This window comes from Polyodon spathula, chromosome 9 (assembly GCF_017654505.1).
Source record: "Polyodon spathula isolate WHYD16114869_AA chromosome 9, ASM1765450v1, whole genome shotgun sequence".
Taxonomy (NCBI): Eukaryota; Metazoa; Chordata; class Actinopteri; order Acipenseriformes; family Polyodontidae; genus Polyodon; species Polyodon spathula.
Genome location: NC_054542.1, coordinates 47,913,605 through 47,936,320, shown reverse-complemented (window position 1 = coordinate 47,936,320; position 22,716 = coordinate 47,913,605). Strand labels below are relative to the sequence as shown.

General features: G+C 38.3%; 2 protein-coding genes across 3 annotated transcripts; one reads left to right on the top strand and one right to left on the bottom strand.

The window, feature by feature from the left end:
- Positions 1-964: 964 nt before the first annotated feature.
- Positions 965-11,055, bottom strand: LOC121321326 (dnaJ homolog subfamily C member 15-like). The gene is made up of 5 exons (XM_041260221.1): positions 10,961-11,055; positions 10,526-10,599; positions 7,610-7,686; positions 3,371-3,441; positions 965-1,259 (listed from the first exon to the last, which is right to left on the bottom strand). Exons 1-5 carry the CDS (start codon positions 11,031-11,033, stop codon positions 1,189-1,191), a joined length of 366 nt encoding a protein of 121 aa, XP_041116155.1. The 5' UTR covers positions 11,034-11,055; the 3' UTR covers positions 965-1,188.
- A 2,320-nt stretch (positions 11,056-13,375) lies between these two features.
- On the top strand, positions 13,376-22,188 carry epsti1 (epithelial stromal interaction 1). 2 transcript variants are annotated; one of them, XM_041259819.1, is made up of 12 exons: positions 13,376-13,757; positions 15,182-15,240; positions 15,985-16,068; positions 16,300-16,373; positions 16,487-16,570; positions 17,424-17,497; positions 18,087-18,177; positions 18,391-18,474; positions 19,240-19,313; positions 19,828-19,988; positions 20,776-20,829; positions 21,423-22,188. In XM_041259819.1, the coding sequence occupies exons 1-12, from the start codon at positions 13,555-13,557 to the stop codon at positions 21,548-21,550; spliced, it is 1,170 nt and encodes a 389-aa protein (XP_041115753.1). In that variant the 5' UTR covers positions 13,376-13,554; the 3' UTR covers positions 21,551-22,188. The 2 variants fall into 2 exon arrangements, with proteins under 2 accessions (XP_041115753.1, XP_041115754.1); XM_041259820.1 differs by lacking the exon at positions 20,776-20,829 and having other exon boundaries at positions 13,388-13,757.
- Positions 22,189-22,716: the final 528 nt, after the last annotated feature.

The window sequence follows — 22,716 nt, the reverse complement described above, 5'->3', positions numbered from 1 at the left end:
TCAATCTCCCTCACAATGCAGAGCACTGAAGTGTCCTGTTCTGACACAATGTCAAAACTACTGTGATGAAATCAGCTGATACTAGCCTGTGGGCATCTTGTGGCAAATAACATTAGTGTCCGTGATTCAAGCCTGTATTGAAACCAGATTTATTATTATTTGTAAGTTCACATAAAAAGATACAGTTACTATCCTAGCTGAAAAGGTGCATTTTTAGCTTTATATAGTCCATCACCGTCAATGAAATTAGATTAAATGTAAACAAAATTCTAAAAAATATAAATAATAATAACAGTTAATGCAGTCAAATGATTTTAGCTACTGGCACATAGGCTATTTGTATGTTCTTTTATTTAACTCCCTTGCAATTCAATTAACTTAAAAATGTAGTTGCAAAGTGGCCCTGGCACCCCTTTTCCCATCAGAACCATGCACAGGAGCAATGCACTTACTTCATTCTACCAAGTGCTGTCTATATTTACCACTCAGGAAATCAAAGTTATTTATTTGGCAGAAATTATATATCAATAAATAAGTAATTACTGTAACTGGTATTTGATCAATTTCACAGAGAGGAAGTTAGTAGAAAACACAAAACACAAACCCATAACAAAAACACGATGACAAGGTTATATAATGAAGTGCACTGTTGTAGATTTGAATGTAAAGGAGTGTGAGAATCGAAAGTAGCTGGCTTACATTAAAACACAAATAGAGAAAGGCAACATGTTCAAGTTTGGTTGAAGGTATTTTCTGTATGCCATGGCAATTCCATGTTATATACTATGTTACCAAGAATGAGAACGCTGCATTAAAAACAAATAATCCTTGTAATCCTCATGAATATTCTTGGGTACGTCCAAAAAATGATATTCCTATAATGACGCTTCCTGGTTGACATCTTCATTTACAGTAATAATAATAATAATATAATAATAATCTTTATTGTATATAGCGCCTTTCATGTACACTCACAAAGCACTGTACAATTCAATAAAAGAGACATAAAAGAGAAAAAAATCATTTTCTGAGACAAGCCTCACAGCAGTAAAGATACACTATAATAAAGCCTAAACAATCCATAAGTGCACCCTGTTCAAAGTGTGTGTGTGTGCAAGTCCACTCACACTCCTCACAAAGGGGCGTACTGGATGAGTGTGGAACAGCATGAATCACATGATAATGAGGTCACTTCCGACTGCTGGCATCCAGAAAGTCTTTTGCTTCATTTATTTTTGCAGCCAAGTAGGGAGATCCGCCTAAAAAGCAAAAGAGAAATAATATTTACCAAACTGGGTTTGAATAAACGAGGAGATTTTACAGGTCAAGATGGCAACTACAATAATGAAATATACTGTAGATCTAATTAACACATTACTTTTATTTTTCTCAGTATTTCTATAAATAAATTTATTATATATATAATTTTAGGTTCTAATATAGATATATTATATATTATATATATATTATATAGTATATATATATATATATATATATATATATATATAAACACACACACACACACACATTTATATACAGTCACAGACAAAAGTATTTGGGCAGTATTGGCACCCTACACTTAATAACAAATAATTCAAGAAAACATCTTCAATACAAGCATTTAATGAACATTGGCCACTTATTAATATGACAAAGACCACATTTCTGGTAGTTTAACAAAAATTTTCAAAAAATAAATAAAAAGTGGTTTAAGTTTATTGAATGATGGTATACGCGTTGGGTGCCAATACTGTTGTCTGTGTGTGTGTGTGTGTGTGTGTATATACACACACACACACACACACACACACACACACAAACCTTTGGAATCAGAGCTGACAGTTTGGAAAACAACATCTGCAAGCGTGGTATGAGCTACCTGCGCAAACAGCTTTGACGCATTACAAAACACATTAGTGATTCCCAACCCGCTGACTGGCACACAGGCAAGGAGAAATACTGCCAATGACAGCCAAGCCCGGCACAGCAACAGGAAGCCTATGCTTTTCTGACTGCAAGCACCCCTCTTGTTCCCATTTCATATATGGAATGCTCCAGACAAGTATAAAAGACATTCCTTGGAATACTCAGTTGAGTGGAAAACTGTTGCAGGGAATGATTATGTAGAAACAGTGATTTGCTGTGTTATGTGGTCATCTGGTGTGGCTCATTATTTAGTTCCAGTTGATTAGTTTGTTGTAAGACTCCCCTCGAGTAATAACCATCTGCTTGCCGTCAGGCGCAGCAGCAACAGCATGCGAGGCTCACAAGCTCGTGGAGACATTCCCCTCCCCGTGTCCAGCCAGGCGAGTACATAGATATTCACACAGCTTCATCAGCCTTCTTCTGGGAAGAAGCCGACAGCTGAGCTTGTTGGGAACCAAGCAATCATGAGTTACATACACAACAGGAAGACAAATATGTATCAAAGTGTATACGCATCAGCCAGACTGCCAATAAATAAATAAATGTCCTTGCGTGACTAATTATAATCATTAAAAAAAAAAAAAAAAAAAAAACATCAACAAGTGTTGAGCAAAGTACGGTATCAACTGTTTTGTTTCCACAGTGCAGCAGGAGAAGCAGGTGGAAATATGTTACCAGGCTGCTTATATATTATTGTAAGCAGCTAGCAGCACCCTTTGCATGTGTTAATTAATGGCATGCCTTCTGACAGCAGCTTGCCAAAGTAAAGCATCACATAATGTGGCCAAAACTGACCCAACAGTTGTCTGGACCCTCCAAGGAGTGTTCAAACCAATTCTGGACAGAAACACAGACACCCCAAAACAGCGTGTGTTGCTTTTGTGCGATTGCTTTCACATTATGCTTCCCAGGACTCCTTAGCAGCGATGTGTTTATATACAGAGTGCTATTTAAAAAGGCAGGTTACAGTACTAGGAGAACGCAGTCAGTGCTCCAGCTGAATCAATTACCGGTAACTGTATTGTGAACAAGCAAAAAAGCTATCAAATAATGAAATAAAACCAATTAACAAACAGCATGCACAAAAAGAAGTCTGCGCTGCCGAAGACAGACTCCTCCACGCTTCTCTGTCCCAGATTTCCCCATCATTTGCACTTTATTTATATATGCTTCCTCTATAAAACAAGCATCCTACTCACAGCACACCACTGCGCTTCAAGAACGCTACACAACCCACGAGGGCTGTGCTACACACCTGACAAAGCATCTCAACAGTATGCATGCTAGTAGCCTTTTTTGAAGGAGACTGAATGAATCAACACTATTACATAATGCCCCTTTCTTTTTAAATAATTACAAATGGGATTACCTGTGACTGATCAGCCCACCACCCTACAGCAGACAGCCCTGTGAACCAATCCCCCTGTGACCCTCTCATACTCACCTTTATCAGGATGGTTTAAAATCATGATCCTTCTGTGGGCTTCTCTTATCTTTACCTTGTTAGATGTTGGGCTGCAATAAAAAATAAAAAAGACAGGTGAGGTTTTGGATGAAAAAGTCTCCATCTAGTGGCGACACTCTGCTAAAGCTTCAACTGAGAAATTAAATGTAAAGCAGGATGGTACAGGGGCCTGGATTCAATCAACATTATGGTCCAGCTTTGTTTCCTTAAAGTTTATCTTGCCTAGTAATTATCATTTAGATTTTATTTTTAAACACTGTTTTTTCTGTATTTTGAGAATATTTTCCATGGTCTTCCTACCAACAACAAAACAAATATAAGAACATGATACATTTAAACTGAAATAAAGCAATAGTATCTGCTAATGGGAGAAGATAATTATGATAGTAAGATTATTTTTCCTTTTTGTAATTTAACTGAAAATGTTCCAATTTTCATGGTTTAATGTTTTCCACAGTTCAATGTGATTACATTCTCTTGGGAGTTTCACATAATTTAGCAGACATGAAACTGGCTGAATCCCTTTTATCATTAAGCTGAACAATCTGAGGCTTGAGCAATGGTGCACAACTCGGTCTTGCAGGGTCGCTGTCCCTGCAGATTATTATTCCAGCTGCACCCTAAAGTACCTTATTAGACCCTTTTAGGAGCTTAATTGGTCCAATTAACTAATTTAGGGTACGGTTAGAACAAAAACCAGGAAGGACACTGGCCCTCCATGACCTGAACAGGAGGGACACTGGCCCTCCATGACATGAATTCACTACTGGCCTAGAGGTACGTGTTGCCAGAAACGTAGTGTAAAGACCTGTCAATATCACAATATATATATATATATATATATATATATATATATATATATATATATATATATATATATCGTATGTTCTGAAGGACTTAAAAGATGTTTCGGACCCTAGCCGTGTAGGTCTGCTAAAAAATTTGTTTGTTCTTTTTGTGTGTAAATTAGACTTCAAAATTGTTTATTGAAGTTTCATCATCATCACGGTAGTAGAGGAGGAGCCAAATAATTTACGAATTTTTACCCTAACTAACCAACATGGCGGCTTGTGGAATTTAGGGTTCATTTTTCGTGCAGACCCACTATGTGGTGTCACGACAATGTTCAAATTGTCGTAATCATGCAGTTATGTATTATATACTTAGCCTTCAGGCTATAAAATGCAAAAAGCTAAAAACACCCACCACTAAATTCTAGAACATTCAATATATATATATATATATATATATATATATATATATATATATATATATATATATATATATATATATACACACACACACACACACACACACACACACACACACACACACAACACACACACAATGTCACTCTCTTAAGACTAAAACATAATTGCTATACCTTATAGCAATGCATCGATATAAAAGAGATATTAAATTCAAATATATGCTTACCGTCCAGTATACTGAAGTGTAGGATATATTGAAAAATAAGAACTCTTCAAAAGGCAGATTTGACTTCAACCAAACAGCAATCAGTTTTTCAGAGATCCTCAGAGCATGGATCACATCAGCTTGTAGTTAGCAAATATCAAATGGGGTCTTGCTCTGACCTTATATAGGATTTTCCCTCCACTGAATACATCAGAAGTCCCAAGTAAATCATCACTTGGTCTTGACATTTCTTATCTAAGTTAATTAGATTCTAGAACGACCTGGTCAACTCCTTTTTCAAAACTGATTGGATATAACTTCTTGCCCAAAAATATTAGGACATAATTTAATTGCTGTCTTTTTCCAACTCCTCCTTTTTCTAAAAAGTTAGGTGGACCAAAGTTCACAGAATCCTAGCTATCATATAATACAAATATATGTGTACATATGATGTTTTTAATATGTAACACCAGCTCTATTTGTTTATCTTAAGCTGGGCCAAAAATATATATGTCCCTCTTAGCCACATATTATGTTACCTTTTCAGTGTGTTATCAATGGGTCGGTTTAACTTCATATACACATGTGTTAACAAAGTATGGGACAAAGACTTCCTCTGAATGAACATACAGTGGTCAGTTCAGTTAGTTTCATTAAATGTAATCTATAATAAACATGTTAAGTATAACAGCCTTATTCAGCTGTGCCATTCTCAGACTATGCCTGACCTTTCTCTGTTTCTAAAAGTTGCCTGCTCAAGCAGGATTCAGACATCCTGTTTTCTTGCCAAGACTACTGCTTTGATACCGGATGAAGTTAGTTTTCTCCCAAAGAAAGTCACTACGTATTTGATAATAACTGATACAGGACACAACTCCCCTAATTCGTGGAATGCTCCCTTGGACTGCCAGGTCTCCTTATCATAGAAAGACCTTGGATTAAAAAATGCGGACTACAAGTAAAAATTAAAAACTGCCAAAAAGAACCTTCCACATCTAAGCACCGTTCTGCTTGCAAGCAGATAAGGGCATGCTAGGTAGGTTTTTTGTGTACTAAAATGATTGAATACAGAAATGGTAACATTATTTTACTGAATTAAGTCTGACCTCTTTCTCTGTTCATACAGAATCCAGTTGAAACAGGTTTTAAGACAGCCTAGCCTTTTGCTAAATTGTGTGTTGATTAGTATGAGACACGACCGTAAGCATTTTCTAATACTCCTACCTTCTGTTATCCGAAAGTAATGAAAGTAAAGTAATGAAAGAAACTGGCTACTTTTTAAAACTGGAATATGCTAACAAGGCCTTATGATAAGAACCTGCCAAGTTTGACCCCTTCCAGCAGGTGCTGTCATAGACTGCTAATAATATTTTCTACTGGTTTTACAGATCTATTTGAACGGAGCATATACAGTATTGTTATAATTATTGACAAAGAGTATATCATATTATTTAAATCAATACAGGCTAGTTTAAATGATCTAATTCATGTCTAATAACTAAAGCACGTTTACAACAGGATTCAAACTCTGCGCCAGGCTGAGCTCGGGCTGGTTCTGCAAACACCATGACAGACCTGTGCAGATCTGCTAAAAAACATTTTCTAAAACACATCACAGTCATTACAATATTTGTTGCAGTTTCACAAATATTCTATTTGTATCCCAAAGATCAGCTTGCTTCCAGCAGCTGTGATAGTCTTGGGTCAGTTTCTGCTCTCAGTGAGTCGGTTTCTGCTCACAGGTGTGGATTGCAGTCTTTAAAAGCCAGATACTTGTAAAAAAACTTAAATCTTGCTAGCCGGGCTCCCATCTCTACATCCTCATTCCCATCATCAGTGGGCAAACACGTTTTAACTGAATCTGGGTCCATCAAAGAACCGCACACCCTTGCAACCGAGGCCTTCCATACAAAAGGATCTAATGACTTATAGCACAAAAGGACGTCTCAGTACCGTCCTTGACAGACCACTGGTCAAGTCTTAAGCTGAGGGAACACAAGGACACTTTGTAGCTTGGAACTGGTTTCAGGAGACTATGGTTTCAGGCCACTGCATGGCACACCAGGGGTGAATTGGGGTTCGATACAGGAAAGTTGTCTCAAACTAGGTATCCTGGAATCAGGTTTCAAGCCACTGTTCCTGAAAAGGTGTGTCTTCGTGTTCCCTCTGCTTTAGTATCCGTCTTTACAGTCCATTTATTTTTTCATATCATGCTAGAATTTTTTATTAATGTTTAAAAAAAATAAAAAAAACTAATAGGGGTCAGCCAGAGTATAAAACACCACCCTCCAACATTAAACAAAACTAACCCGTTCATTTTCTTTTAACAAAACAATAAAAAGCACTTGACACAGCTCTAGAAACAAACATGCATAATGTATAATTAAATATTTAACAAAAAACCCCTTACAATTTGCGATTGTTATGGGAAAAACTCGCAAAAAGGGAAGATGTGTCACAGCCTTCTGAGACTAAACTAGTAAATCCCAGATGATTTATTTGAAAATTTAAGTGGTCATTGCTCCAGATCAAGGCCATTTCAAGGATGTTTGAGGTTTTGTGTTTTATCAGTCACTTTGTGGTTTGTAAATCAGGACACGGGCCAAAAGATACAGAGAGATGTACGTCGTCTGATTAGATATGACTGCAAGATTAACGAGAACACCACCAGCTGCACATTTTTCTGTAATGGTTTGTTCTTGTTTGCAAGGACCTACATGATATGAATTCACCCCACATTAAGATTCTTAATCAACATTATGACACAATGGAAACTCTTTGAATGTGTGCTCTCTTTCTTACCTTACACCTAGAATAAGGCTGGCTTCTCGTTTGGTCATTTTCTTTTCAAATCCTCCTTTATAGTAAACTGAAAAAGCCTGTAAAAAAAAAAAAAAAAAAAAACAGAATACATTATTTGTGGATTTACCTGAAAGGTACACAACTTTTTATTTTATTCTTAGAGTAAAATAGAAAATGAGAAGTTTATTTTTGGTATGTAAGTGGACACACCAGAGAGGTTATCTAGACGCAGCATGCATACTTGGTGCGGGCAAGCTCAAGGTAAGGATCTCATTCTTCAGCTGGGTTACATGGAGGTTGCACATCCATGCACTAACCAAGCCTCCTTTTTCTCAACTCCCAATATCAGAACCCCCAACTCGTACATAAGACAAAGAGCTTATATGGGGTGTTGCTTTACCGCTAAGGTAAGCTGGCAACACATCTCGCTCCCTTCAAGACCACACAACATTGACGCACAAGTGTGATCATTTTTATCTTTACCAGTGGTTTGGTATAATACTACAAATCCAGTTTTTCTTGATTTCAATCCAACATTATTATTACATTTATAACAACTCAATGTATTAGTATTTGCTGTTTTTGTTGTGTATGTTTAAAACAGAAATCCGCACGTATTCCAAATATTTTAGACTCAGTGGTTAACTCTTTCAACACTGCATAAGAACATAAGAAAGTTTACAAATGAGAGGTAGCCATTCGGCCCATCTTGCTGGTTGTTTGTAGCTTATTGATCCCAGAATCTCATCAAGCAGCTTCTTGAAGGACCCCCTTCTTGAAGGTGTCAGCTTCAACAACATTACAGGGGAATTGGTTCCAGACTCTCACAATTCTGTGTAAAAAAGTGCCTCCTATTTTCTGTTCTGAATGCCCTTTTATCTAATCTCCACTTGTGACCAATGGTCCTTGTTTCTTTTTTTCAGGTTGAAAATGTCCCTTGGGTTGACATTGTCAATATCTTTCAGAATTTTGAAAGCTTGAATCAGATCGCATCATAGTCTTCTTTGTTCAAGACTGAATCAATTAAATTCTTTGAGCCTGTCTGCATATGACATGACTTTTCAACCTGGAATAATTCTGGTTGCTCTTCTTTGCACTCTTTCTACAGCAGCAATATCCTTTTTATAGCGAGGTGACCAGAACTGAACACAACATTCTAGATGAGGTCTTACTATTGCATTGTACAGTTTTAACATTACTTCCCTTGATTTAAATTCAACACTTTTCACTATATTTCCAAGCATCTTGTTGGCCTTTTTTATAGCTTCCCCACATTGTCTAAATGAAGACATTTCTAAGTCAACATAAACTCCTAGGTCTTTTTCATAGATTCCTTCTTCAATTTGATATGATATTTATAATACACATTTTTATTGCCTGCGTGCTGTACCTTACACTATTAAATGTCATTTGCCATGTGTCTGCCCAGTTCTGAATGCTGTCTAGATCATTTTGAACGACCTTGGCTGCTGCAACAGTGGTTGCCACTCGTATTTTTGTGTCATCTGCAAATTTAACAAGTTTACTTACTATACCAGAATCTAAGTCATTAATGTAGATTAGGAATAGCAGAGGACCTAATACTGATCTCTGTGGTACTCCACTGGTTACCTCGCTCCATTCTGAAGTTTCTTCTCTAATCAGTACTTTCTGTTTTCTACATGTTAACCACTCCCAAATCCATGTGCATGCATTTCCTTGAATCCCTACTGCACACTAATGTGCAGTCCACAGGCAGATCAACGTAATACACTAACAAGTATATAGTACCTGTGACCAGGCTTCTACTTCCCTGAAGTTAAACAAAAGAACAACCATAGAGATTGTTGAATAACACATTTAGAGGTCTGATTTTAATTTCTGAAATTTCCATGGCAATCAACATTCTTTTTAAAACAGTTCACCAGCATCTGTGTTCGTGTTACGAGTATATCAGCCCATTCCAGGAATCATGCATTCATGTGAGTAATGTTATTACTGTCTGCTGTTTCTAATAGAGAAAACAGCATTCCACCCTTGTAAGATTGCATGTTGCGTGTTGGAGAATACTGCCGCCCAAAGGAATGAATCATTAATCCAGTGCTCTCTCATGAGCCTTCTGGATACGGGGAGGAGAAGATGCCTCACAAAGCATGCTAATTGGCAAGTCAGAGACAGTTTTTTTATAGGAAATTAGAAGAAAACATGTAATTGGGAAAAGGTGCAATGGCATAAAAACAAGCTGTGCACGAACAGTAGCTTGGAGAAAAACCACAGACGTGAGAAGCACCAGCACCTGAGCTGGAAGGTTGTGAGCTCAACCCATGACACGGTCTACATTCAGTTCTAAATTAAGAAAATCTGGACCAGCCTTGAGGGTATTTATTTTAACAACTAAACAAATACATCAGCAGGTGTCAGCAGTAGAAGGTTATAGAAACGTGGCATGCAAAATAAAAAGACACACATCTGGTCAGCACAACAGTAGGGTAAGAAACAGACTTCCTAGCATTATTAGTCTTCAGTGAATTATTCTTACTGTGTTCCTAAGATAAACAAATGCATCTGTTGTGATCTCAACATTGAGATAATAGGTATGGAATTGAAAAGGGTGTGTCTACTGTATATTTATGAAGCTATCCTAAGCTAAAGATGTATTCAATTGTGTTCAACGTCATAAAAACTAGGTAAATTGCTATTGTGACATTCAAGTGCAAATGTGACATACAACTCAGAAAGGGCTGAGAGGTAAATAAATGCCTCTTTGTAATTCTGGTTATACAGTGGACATGCAACGCATGGGTGTATCAAAGAAGAAAAAAACAAAGAGCACTGGGAGGGAGGAATCTTGCTTAAAAAGCCTGAAGGGATAACATGCAGCTGTCACTTCAGCTTTCTTACCTGTGATTCATACACACGCAGCAGGAAGACACTTACCGACGTGGGCATTTTCTTGGCTGTTTCTGCAATTACTTGTCCTAAAGGTTTCCACAACTGGAACGCATACCTTCCTAAAATAATTAAATCAATAAATAAATCAATAAATAAATACATACATACATACATACATAAATAAATAAATAACTTAAATGTTGGTAAAACTGCAGTTTTGTTGTTTAAAAACAATCCAAAGACAAAAGCAAATCCTTCCTAGAATGCACTGTGGTCCTGGCAGCTTTAATGATCAGTTCAAACAGACTCAGCTGCCCTCTTCTGAAAACCTTACACTTCAGCTACTTTAAACACTCAGCCCAAGAATGCATGGTGTTTCTAACGCATGTTTAGGTAAGCGTTCATTATTGTTTACTTGTTGTATGAGTTGCAACTGTTTTGTGCCCATACAACACAACAGCTGCGTGAAACATAACGTACCTGCGAATGCTGCGGCTGCAACGCCAAGTCCAACAGCCATTAACACTCCACCCTGTAAGAGAACAGAACACATCACCCTGCTGAAACTCACAGGACAAGAAAACAACATTTCACACAGCGTTTCATCAGTGCTTTTTCAGCTGCTACAAAGCTGGACACACCGAATCTCGTTCAAAGGTCATTCCATGACAAATCCTCCAACACCACCCCCCTCCGATTAACACCAAAATGTTTTCAGCCTGTTTGGGGGAAGAGGTGAAAAGATTCTGAGAGCTCAACCTTTATCAACATGTTACTCAAAAACTACTTGTGCTAGAGTCTTGTGATATGTGTCATTTTACTGAAAACTGCATGAGGATTCCAAAATTATTATATAAATATTCTAACATTTGCAAAACAAACCAGTTACCCCTTAAAGTCTTTTTGACCTTTGACCGTGGGGTGTAATCCCAAAAATAAAATAAAAATCCACGGAAAGCTCAATGCATCTGCTTTTTATATACAAAGTTACAGGAAGGCAATACTTTCTGTGTGCTGTGAAAACAAACAAGCCTCCCCACGTCAAAGAAGTCTGAATATTCAGGTGTCACATTCTGTAAATAGATGGAACAAAAGTCACACCTGTCAATGGAACTTTCCAATTACAGACAGGGGGGTCAAACATTACATTGTTCACTGGATTTCCACAGCCCCACACATTCAACGAATGATTTCACAACAGTACTGCTGAAACCACACTGTGGTAACTTTTAAATAAATTATACACTATTTTACAGATAGTTTAATAATACTTGAAATAAGATGTATGTGTTATTGTATGACATTTAAAATCTCAATAGCCGTTTCTCAAGAAATATCCACGCTGTAAACTCAATTATGCAGCCCTATTTCGCTCGTGTTGGTCTCTTACACTAGGTACGGTTATTTATTTTCTCAATGTCATGTTTTACTTACTAAAAAAAAAATCGTATAACCCTTAACATAAACATGGTTAACAATACAAGATCTATCCGTGCTTATTTCCGACAATTATCTTCCTTGCTTATGTAACTTTTCATTGAATTAAAGCATCTGAACAAATGAGTTCTAGAATTTCCTGTCAATTTCAGGTAATAATGTATATTGCACATGCAATTACAGGTGCTAACAGGAGTAGTAATCATAGGCTTAGGGCTAGAATTATTTTTAGAAGTTTGAAAGCATGTTTAAAGTGTAAGGACAGCAGTAGTTTTGCACTGTAAGTTTAGCTTTGAGTAATTATCTGCCCTATAGTCTGCAATGTGGAAAGGGTTAAGGAACGGCTTCTTGGCTTTTCATTCCACAGTACAATTGTAAACATTCTTTATAACTGAGAAAGGAAAGCAAATAAAAGAAGCACATGTTTTGCTTCGAAAGCTTTTTTATTTGCCCATTTTTAAAAGTGCTTGCACCACCTTATTTTTCATTCTAGAGTCGATGTGTTTATTAAACTGGAGCCCCAGAACGGTGTATGTATAACCACAGCCCTGTTTACAGTCTGCGGTGGCCGTGTACCTTATTGAAGTGTTTGCAAGGGTGGCAGAGCGGAAGATATGGGGTGGACTGTTGGAACCCACCCTCCCAACTGAAATAGATGAATATCTGATACCTGTTTGGTATTATTCTAACCATAGGGGAGAGGTGTTTTCCACGCTCCCGTTTTCAATTTTCAGAGACCAATAGAAAACACACGATGCTTCTACCGATGTACCAGTTGGTGTTTTAGGACGCTGCAATGTAATTTTGCAGATTGACTTGCACTTACTGTACAGTATCACGATTAAGCATGGTTTTGACTATGCGTTATTATACATATCTGTCATTTGCCATTTACTATGCTTTACACTTCGGCATGCTTTTTTGGTGTATAATTTAACAGTGAATTATTCCAAGGGTACAGTAATCTTCACAATCGTTTAGAGAATAGGTTTAATTTACAATTTACAATTAACTTGGCTGAATATAACTTTTATGATGGAAAGATAATCACGTTTCAAAGACATGTTTAAAATATTTAATTCAATACAAGATTGTAGTATGGTTATATATTAGTAGAACAAACACGCATTTATTTAAATTATTTATTAAATTATTTATTTTGACTTCTCTGGTCAATCAGGCTTCAGAGAATTTTAAAATGACAGCAGGGTCATCCATGGCTACTGATCAAGGTGGGCACACAGACAGGTAAAATGAAGAGGAGCTAACAACAGATCATAGTTTATTTACTGTAAAGCACTGAATTCAGTCTGCAGGGTTAATAATATGCTTATTGGGTAATACAAAGCAGAACTTTGCATCAGGTATTTTGCAGTCGTGGCTGGTGATCTTCTTGTTGTGTTGTTCTTTGGAATGCTCATGTACAGGTATGTTTCATCTCATTACCTGGATGTTTGTTTGTTTGTTTTTCTTTGAGAGTCCTAATTAGTTGTGCAACATTTTTGGAACCTGCCCAACGTATAATGCCAAATCAGTATGACGTCAGACAGCCTTCTTACCAGAGGGATATTCCGGGAGAGACCTGTTGCTGAGATGCTCAGCTGACGACGTGTTCAGTACACCTTTTACAATTCAACATGTACCCTAATAACAGAAGAGGATCTGGTGGGCTTAATCCAAACCGCAGAAACGACACCACTGGCAACAGGCTGAGCTCTGATCTAAACAATACGAGTCTCGCAGGAAATATCAACGGTGAAATTGCGAATCAAGAGAACGGCAGTAACGTTTCTGGAGCACAAACTACATCGCCCCCGCAAAACGAAGGACAGGCACAGTAGTAAGTTTTAAAAATATGTAGCTATTTAAAGTTGGTATCGTTTATGTAATAAATACGTACATATAGTGTGTATTTTATTGTATTATCTATTCTGCAATTTAGGAAGAAAAACGTTTACAGGTATACTTTCATATTTACATCAATATAGATATTTTCAGGTAAAGTAATATACAGTATTGCATTTTGGTTTTGTATACTGTCTGGTACTATAAGTAATGTATGGAAAATATTGTTTTTAGTAGGCTAGCATATGTAAATTGAGTTTCGGTTTCGTTTCTCTTGAAGAAGCAAGCAGACCTCCGAGATTATTGCCTCGGACGCTCGCACATCATTGCAGGGAGTTCACATAGGCTAGTGCAGCGTGCGCAACTCGTAAGAAACTTCGTGCTTCATTCGTCAACACCTCTACCACGTGATCACAAACAGGGCGTGGGCGGGGGAGAACTGAACATAGTGATCTGTTGCCAACGCCGCTTATAATACGCGGGATTGGGCTTGTGGTTTGGAATTTGCATAAACGCCCATACTCTTAACATGGACTTCGCTTGTTTCGGTGTTGTTTGGGCTTGTTTTGAAGAACGAGGTCGCTATTTTTCTAACAGAAATCTGGCAACCCTGAAGTGATTACCCTGTGAGAATTAATTGGTGATCCACGGCCAATACCACACGAACCTTAGGTTTAGTGTTAGGTTATTCCTGTGAAATAAACTTAGTTTGGGTACTTAAATTAATCACCCTTATCATGTGATCGGACTACAGCACATGCACGCAGTACCCTGTGTGAGCTGCCTGTGAGAGTTACGTTGTGCGAGTTAAGCATTACTTTCTGTTGTTATTATTATTATTATTATTATTATTATTATTATTATTATTATTATTATTATTATTATTATTATTATTATTAGCAGTAGTAATAGTAGTGGTAGTAGTATATTATTAATATTTTTCCTTTCATATTGTTTAGGACTTTCATCAGAAGCAAAATGCAACGTAATAATGTTATTTCTGGCGTGAAATGTAAAATAAATAAATGACTCATTTCCACCTCCTTCAGCATTCAGGGTTAAAATCAACCACCTCCCTATTTGAAACATTCTGCATTAGTACTGTATTTGAGTTTTTCATGTGTCCATGCCCACCACAGCACAATGCATTGCTTCTAATTGCACTTGATCTAGAGTAAAGTTGTGCTGATTAGACTGGGGAGTGAATTGGTTACTTACATAATCTGATGTAATACTATCCCCATGACCACTCTGAAAAGTCCTCACAGTTTACAATGCTTTGAAACACTCAATGCACTCTACCATTCGTTTTGGGCACACATTAAGAGGTGTGGTCCTGCACTATAAACATCAGCATTTGTTTTAAAAGACCTAATGGAAATACCCCTTTCAGATCAGTGTTTGCTTTCTTTCTTTCAGTATGGGTGGATATTCCATGATCCGTCCCAATGAATCAAGGAGAAGTAAATTGCAGAGCAGTAAGTAATTCAAGGGCGTAACTATTTCCTTTTTTAATGATACTGTATCCAGTCTCTGATGTACTACCAGGCCCATCAACAAGAAAAGAGCTAGCATTGTAGAACCTGAGATATGGTGTAAGCAATGCTCTTCAGTGCGAGACTAGTATGTATTGGGATATATACATGCTGTACGACTGGTGACAGGTACACATTAAGACAGGTTACAGTTCTGTTAGAATATTGTGTTCAGTTTTTCCACTGTCTTTTCCCCAAGTATAGCTGAGCTGAGCGAAGTGTGGTTAAAGATGGCTGTCTGCGTTCCAGTGTCATTTTGTCAGGTGTAGCTGACCAAGGAAGTAGTAGTGTGGCAGTAAAGGTCACGGTGGATTGTGGGATTGATTGAATATATGCAAACAAGCAAAGATGGACAAAGTTGAACAAACATTGTTTAGCTGTTTTTATGTTTGATCTGTACACAGCTTTCAGTAGTCTTATTAATGAGGTTTCGTCACGCAATAAGAGAAAAACAGTGGAAAGCAGACGGCATTATTCAAAACAGTTTGGTTGTTTAGCACACGCCTTTCAAATGACACAGCCTTTCTGCACAGCGCAGTGTGGCCCCATTGACTATGAGATACAAGACAGAGCTGTCTGAGGTGTATTTGACGTGTTTGTTATGTTATGTTTTCTACATGGTACCAACACCTGTACTGCTGCTTAGTGCTAAATACATGTTCTGTGTTACTGTGTTTCTGATTGCAGTGGCACAAAAAGAAGAAGCAGATCTGCAGCAATGGAGGGAAGCACACAAGCCTGGTCCAATTAACCTGGACCCTGCACAGCTGGGTAATACACTGCAAACAGGTCATGTGACATGGGGATCATGAAAACAGAAACATGCCAGAAAACGCCAACATTTTATGCAAAAAACAGAATTAAGTTAATTTAAAAATTAGAGATCAAAAAAGGAAAAGTACAGTAAATATCATTCAATTATTATTTTTAACAAGACAAATACATTTTTTTAAAGCTGTTGTTAAGAAGGCTTCTCGATATAACAGGAACTTCTGTTCTCAGGTGGAGGAATATTAATGGCTGAGGCCAGGCAAATGCAAATGTTGAACCACCAGCAATCGAAGTACCAAAGAAGGGTAAGGATGACTATATTTGCATCTTGGAGTCCTGTATTTTATACATTGCTCATTTACAGTCAGTGCATGTATATCTTGGGTAATATATTTCTTTGTCACTTGGCTTTTGAAAGCTTAAAAGAGAAGAGTATGAGAGAAAAAGAAAAGAGGATGAAGAAGCAGAAATCCAGAGAATGAAAGATGTACAACGGGAAAAGGTGAGCTGCTTATGCTCCGTTTATTATTAGATTATATCTGATGCCTTTGCTAATGGAGCAGCTTCTTTTGCCAAATTAGCAAAACACACGTTTAAATCTTACTTCCACTTGCTGTGTAACAATGTACCAAAACAAGTGACTTTGACCTGGTGCGTATGAATACATATTGTTATGTTATTTAACCCCGGGTTCACTGTGTTGTAAACAGGGCTTTATGGAATATTACATTGCCTCCAGTTGTAAAATATCATTCTCAAGTTCTTTGTCAGACTGGGGTGAAGCCAGTTTACTCTGGACACACATGTGCAGTATTAGGACCCAACCAGGCCTCACAGTCACACCTCTTTTCCATGGTCACAAGCAGACTGTGAGGTCCCAGGTTTGTTAGGGCTCCAGGTGGGAACTATACCAAGCTCATCCGCTGCTAAACCAGGCCAGCCCTGCTTGGACCCTCAGATGTGCTGTGGAAACAAAGCTTTAGAGTTACAATTAGGGCTCTGTGCATTAGGGTTAGAGTACAGGGTAGCTTTAGAGCTGGGGTTAGGGTTCTGCACATTGGGTTAGGAATATTTGTGTTTTTAGACTTATTTAGCCAGGTTGTTGGGGAACTCCTGATGAATTACTCCTCTTATTGTCACTTTGTTTGACTGTACTATATTAGCATTATCTGCATGCGTTTCACATACAGGTTCTGGGTTAAATGACTGGTGATGGTGAACACAAACACAATGTACTATTGTATAGTGAATTACTGATATCCAACCATTTTAAAATGATGTGGTGCTATAGTTGCTAATGTTTTGTGAAAAATGTAAAGTTTTATGAACCTAAAAACTATTGTTCTAATCTTTAGGCAAACAGGCTTGAAGAAAAGAGACTGCAGCAAGAGAGACAGAGAAGGGAACAATTCAAAAAGGACCAGCAAGCGTAAGGAGAAGCAAGTGTTGTTATATACAAGCAAGGAATGGGGTTCATATAAAAAAAAAAACTATATAATAAACTCTATGCTTTCTTAGACATTTTATTCAGTTAAAATGAAGCATCGTAGTGCACAGACAGTGTCTATTTGCTTGGTCTCACTTGTGTGTTGTAGTTACTGTAGTACTAGCTACATCTTTCTACTTGAGTACTTGTGGATACTCATATGGGTTTGTGAACTCTATGAGTGATGCATTGCAACCTGCTGGCATGGGGCCATATTCACAAAGCTTAAATACGCAGATTATTTCAAAAGCCTGCTGTTGTGAATAAAATTAACTTTGGCATTCATGAAACTGTTCCAAACTGCTGTTGTAAAATTAGTTTTGGATGCTTGCAGGACCCTCTATCACCAGTAGAGGCCTCTGCATCCTCCTCTAGTGGCTTCAGTGAGTTTAAGCCATGCCCCACGGGAACTCTGAACTCCTGCCCTTCTTATCAGCACTTTAACAGTAATGAGTCCTAGTAGTCTTATATACTATAAAGTAGAAAACACATTTTAAAATGTTTAATGCTCCACAATGTCTGTTATTTGTAGCAAAACTCATGCTTTTCTGCAGAAGATTGAATTATCCCAGCCGAATTCAGCTCCTATGTCAATGAGCAGCTCTATGCCAACATCATCTTGGGTAAGGACACTAAAGACACATTTGTAATGTTTTAGCAGTCTGGATCCAGTTAAACAGGTGGTAGTTCTGTTTTATTCACGATACATTTGAAATGCTTTTATATGAGATGTTAAGAATGCAATGGGCTGTGTGGTATTAACAGTTCTGACAGACAGTGCCTATACTTTTGCTGCTCAGCTGAACACTGTTTCTCCTGCTGTCTCCGATCTGCAGGCTAGAGTGCATAACTATAGAGAGACGCAAAGAGAGGAGCAGAACCAGGCCCTGTGGCAATGTAAAGAAGAGCAAAGAAGAAAGGTATGGGAGGCCACAGCAAACCCAGCTTTATAATAATGCACTGTAGCTGCTAACCATCCCAGTGAATAGGAGAAGCAGCTGGCTGGTTAGTGACGTGAAATAAGATGTTGAAAGGGTAGGAACAAGTGCAGTCTCCAGGTGAAACGACCAAGGCAGTGCAACCCTAGCTGAAAGCAAGGCTTACCACAGAGATTCATTTAACCTGAACCTGCACTGCTGTATGTAGAGCTGTGGCCAAAAGCTACAGAATTAACACATAAAGTTGAATGAAACCTGCTGAATAATGTCATGTTAACATATCAAATTACACACCGCTTTGTAGTTTTCCATATACTTAACAAAAAACTGACAAAAGTCCGAAAAATGTGGCATTTTGAAATCTAACATGAAATGCGCTACTGCTATTATGGCTTTCACTTTTTTGTGTCTTTGATTACATGATGTTAAATAAAAGAGCTAAATTATGTTCATATAGTTTTTTTATTATTATTTTTTATTATCTCTTAATCTTAAAATGCAATATGATGCAAAACTTTTGGCCAGAACGGTAGATAATGGAAGTGCGTAAGATTTATGGAATAAAATAAACTTGAATAAGGAGTGATTGGAGTGACCTAGGAAAAAAAAAAAAATCTATTAATATCCTGAAGAACCGATGTCGTTTTTTATTCAATATGTTTGCATAACATGAATTGTTTCTGTATTTTACCTGTAAGCAAAGACATGATGACATCTGGGTTTATGTTTTTTACATTTAATTTTCAGAGTGAGATTCTTGAAGAAATAGAAAAACGGAAAATTAAGGAAAGAGAGCGTGAACTACAAAATGACCGCAGGAGGTAAATATGCCCCAGTTTTACACGGCTTGCAGCCAATCACAACATTTATTGTGGTTCTCTGACTACAGCATAGAGCGTGTAACTATGCCAGACCATGTATATACAGCTTGCAGTATGCCAAAAGTTTTGCATCAGCTAGAATTTTGGGATTGAGACATAATTAAAACAATGTCACATTTTTCAATTCTTTTCAGTTTTTAGTAAAGTATATAGAAAACTACAAAGCGGTGTGGAATTCAATATGTTAATGTAGCATTATCCAGCAGGTTTAATTCGACTTTATGAAGCAAAATGCGTTAATTCTATAGGGGGATGATGGAAAACATGTGTGATTGGTTTTCAGTCACGCTGATCTATTTTGATAACGATAGCTCTGATTTTGTATTAGCACAATGTAAGTCAGCAGTTTGTGTTTGGAACATTGCTGTTTACCATGCAACTGTCCCCAGTCTCACTGTAATGCAGATATATTAGTTGGTACTGGGTAAGCTGACCATTGCAGTCTTCATTTCAGGGTTAATGAAGCGTTTCTGGACCGACTTCAAAAAGATACGCAGTCAGATAAGAAGGAGGCGCTCTTTCCTGTTGGTGTGGAATCAGGGAGAGGCCTCTGTGCACATGCAGCTCCAGAAGCACACAGGCCAGAGAGTGAAGCAGGCGGGGAGGAAGAGGACGGTAAGCCCTTTTTAAAAGCTGAAAGCACACGTCATTCCTTTGGTAATTACACTTGTTTAGTCTAAGCCCACTCTAATTGTTTCCACAATACTGTTGTTCACAAAGCAGTTTTGGTAATTCAAAGCATGTTTATATTGAAGTGCTTGGGCTTTCTAGGGAGTTTTGCATGTGGAATGGTAGTGCTTCCCCCTGAGAATGCTTTCAGGGTTACAGCTGTGGACAGCTCTGTCCTCAGAGCACCAGCAATCCAGGAATCGTATCTCTTTGTGTTGGTGCCTGTACAGTGAGGGCCAGATTGGCATAACTGCAGTGGTTTCTCTAACAGCAGAGGAGGCCCAACCCATGCAGCCACACGAGCCCTGCTTCAGGGGATATCCCTGCGCTGGAGACAGTGTTACAAGGGCAATGTTACAATTTGTGTCTTGGCTTACCTGTCAGACAGACAAGCCAAGGACAGCCAATTAGTGCCAGTTTGAGGGCTTGTAAAGTTGACACCTGACCCCACAAAGAGGTAGGCTAAGACAAATTCACTGAAGTTGGGTTTCCACCACCCCAAATTCCAGACACCATTCTCAGTGAGCACATTGTTCTCATGAGGCCCTTTGTCTGTGACATTCATTTTTTATTGTGTCTCAGTAAGTATCCAAAGTCCAGAACCAAAGAAAATGACATTTCAAGCTTATTCTTTAAGTAAATCTTCCCCAGTGCAGTCTGACCAGCACAGAGTGCTCAAAAACAAGTCATAAGAGGATCATGCACTATCTATACCTATCCCCTACACCTGCAGAGCGCCTACTGCAACCTCCCTTCTGCAGGAGCACAACTTCTTCCTTGGAAGGAGGTATTTACTGTCATGGAGATAGATGCTATTACTTTTCATCTGCAAGAATTATGTTCTCTAACGTGTGTGTCAGCTCACGTGTGCACAGTGTTCACTAACGTTTGTGTCAGCTCACGTGTGCACAGTGTTCACTAACGTGTGTGTCAGCTCACGTGTGCACAGTGTTCACTAACGTGTGTGTCAGCTCACACCTGTGCACAGTGTTCACTAACGTGTGTGTCAGCTCACGTGTGCACAGTGTTCACTAACGTGTGTGTCAGCTCACGTGTGCACAGTGTTCACTAACGTGTGTGTTAGCTCACACCTGTGCACAGTGTTCACTAACGTGTGTGTCAGCTCACGTGTGCACAGTGTTCACTAACGTGTGTGTCAGCTCACGTGTGCACAGTGTTCACTATCGTGTGTGTCAGCTCACGTGTGCGCAGTGTTCACTAACATGTGTGTCAGCTCACACCTGTGCACAGTATCATGGGGCAGTGGGAACACAGCTTTAGCTTTTAAAACTCCTGCCCCATGAATCTACCCTGTTACCCTCAGAATAAAAAGGCAGTGTTAATCATTTATTGAGAATGCTTGTTTTTTTTTCTTTCCAGAAGACAATCATGAATGGACACTGATGAAACTTCAGAATGCTTTTCCTTTCTGTGAACGATCTTTCTTAGAGGAAATAGTGACTCAGTGCAGTGGAGATTACAGTCAAGCCTACCAACTGCTTCAGTAAGCAGAGTTGCACTAGCTGCTTTGGGCCAGTTTCAGACTCTGCGTAAATATTTTAGAAATGTATAGATAGATAGATACACACACACACTCACACACACACTGCACGCAACAATTCCATGTGAAATGGGAAAGCATGGAAGGTAGTGGCCTGGTATGGGCAGAGATCAATGCACATGATTACCATGTTTATATATGAATTATTGCAAAGTCATTGAATCATAACCCAGTGAGATCCAATTTCTCCTAAATGTTATACACCTTTGTCCCTTGAGAACCGGAACTGCATCTAAATTGCATCTGATTTCACTAGGTTGTCTATGTTTCAGTAAATCACTAAACAGCTCACACTGGTTTAGTTATGCAGTTTATACTGTAGAAATACTTTTTTAGTTCAAATGATTTTTTTTTACAAATACTGTATTTATCTTCAATATTTTAAGAAATTAAACGTGGATAGAATTCTTTACCACAAACACTGTTTTTTTTTTTATACGATTGAAGCAGGCTGGTATAAATCGAATTTCGGATGCTTAAGTTGACAGTAACTGTTTGAATACTGTTGGGGAATGATTAACTCCATGGCACTGTACAATGAACTAATCAATGGGGTTTCTCAATAACAGAGTGTTTCCTTGTTAAGCAATGACTTATTGTTTTTCTTACTATGTGTGTATATGAGTGTATGATTGCACACTGGATGCTTGATTCAATACAGATTCCTAAACCAATATGTCCCTGTGGCAAAGTGGCTGGTAAGGGGAACAAGTGTAGCGGTGATGCGATGCAGGAGTGACAGGCAGACAACGGTATTTCAGTGAGAAAAAGGGTGCTTTAATTATAATCCAGGTCTGGTGACCTTAAAATAATAAATCCCCGTCTATACACAACAATGTGTAAAGCGCGGGGATAACAAAAACAGGGCACAGTCCCGAACCAAAACACAAGACGCGGTCACCAGTCCTGGGTGCGTGAAGACGTGCAGGTGCTTGGTGCAGACACAGCTTGTGTGGTGTGTAGTGGTGCTCCGGATCTTGCTGACCCTGGCGACAGCTCCGGAGGTGTGCTTAACTGTCTAGTGCTGAATGCAAAAAACAGACAGTTACACGAACACGATCCACTCTGAGAGCTCCTCTCTCAGTCCTTCTTGTGCAGTCCTCCCTTACAATG

Excerpts from the sequence above, each read along its gene's own strand:
- LOC121321326 (XM_041260221.1), bottom strand. The coding sequence starts at position 11,033 with ATGTGTTCTGTTCTCTTACAGGGTGGAGTGTTAATGGCTGTTGGACTT. Across the intron at positions 10,600-10,960 it reads TGCAGCCGCAGCATTCGCAG|GAAGGTATGCGTTCCAGTTG; the intron begins GTACGTTATGTT and ends TAATTATTTTAG. Across the intron at positions 7,687-10,525 it reads CCAAGAAAATGCCCACGTCG|GCTTTTTCAGTTTACTATAA; the intron begins GTAAGTGTCTTC and ends TTTTTTTTACAG.
- epsti1 (XM_041259819.1), top strand. The coding sequence starts at position 13,555 with ATGTACCCTAATAACAGAAGAGGATCTGGTGGGCTTAATCCAAACCGC. Across the intron at positions 16,571-17,423 it reads AAGATGTACAACGGGAAAAG|GCAAACAGGCTTGAAGAAAA; the intron begins GTGAGCTGCTTA and ends TCTAATCTTTAG. Across the intron at positions 17,498-18,086 it reads TTCAAAAAGGACCAGCAAGC|CAAAACTCATGCTTTTCTGC; the intron begins GTAAGGAGAAGC and ends TGTTATTTGTAG.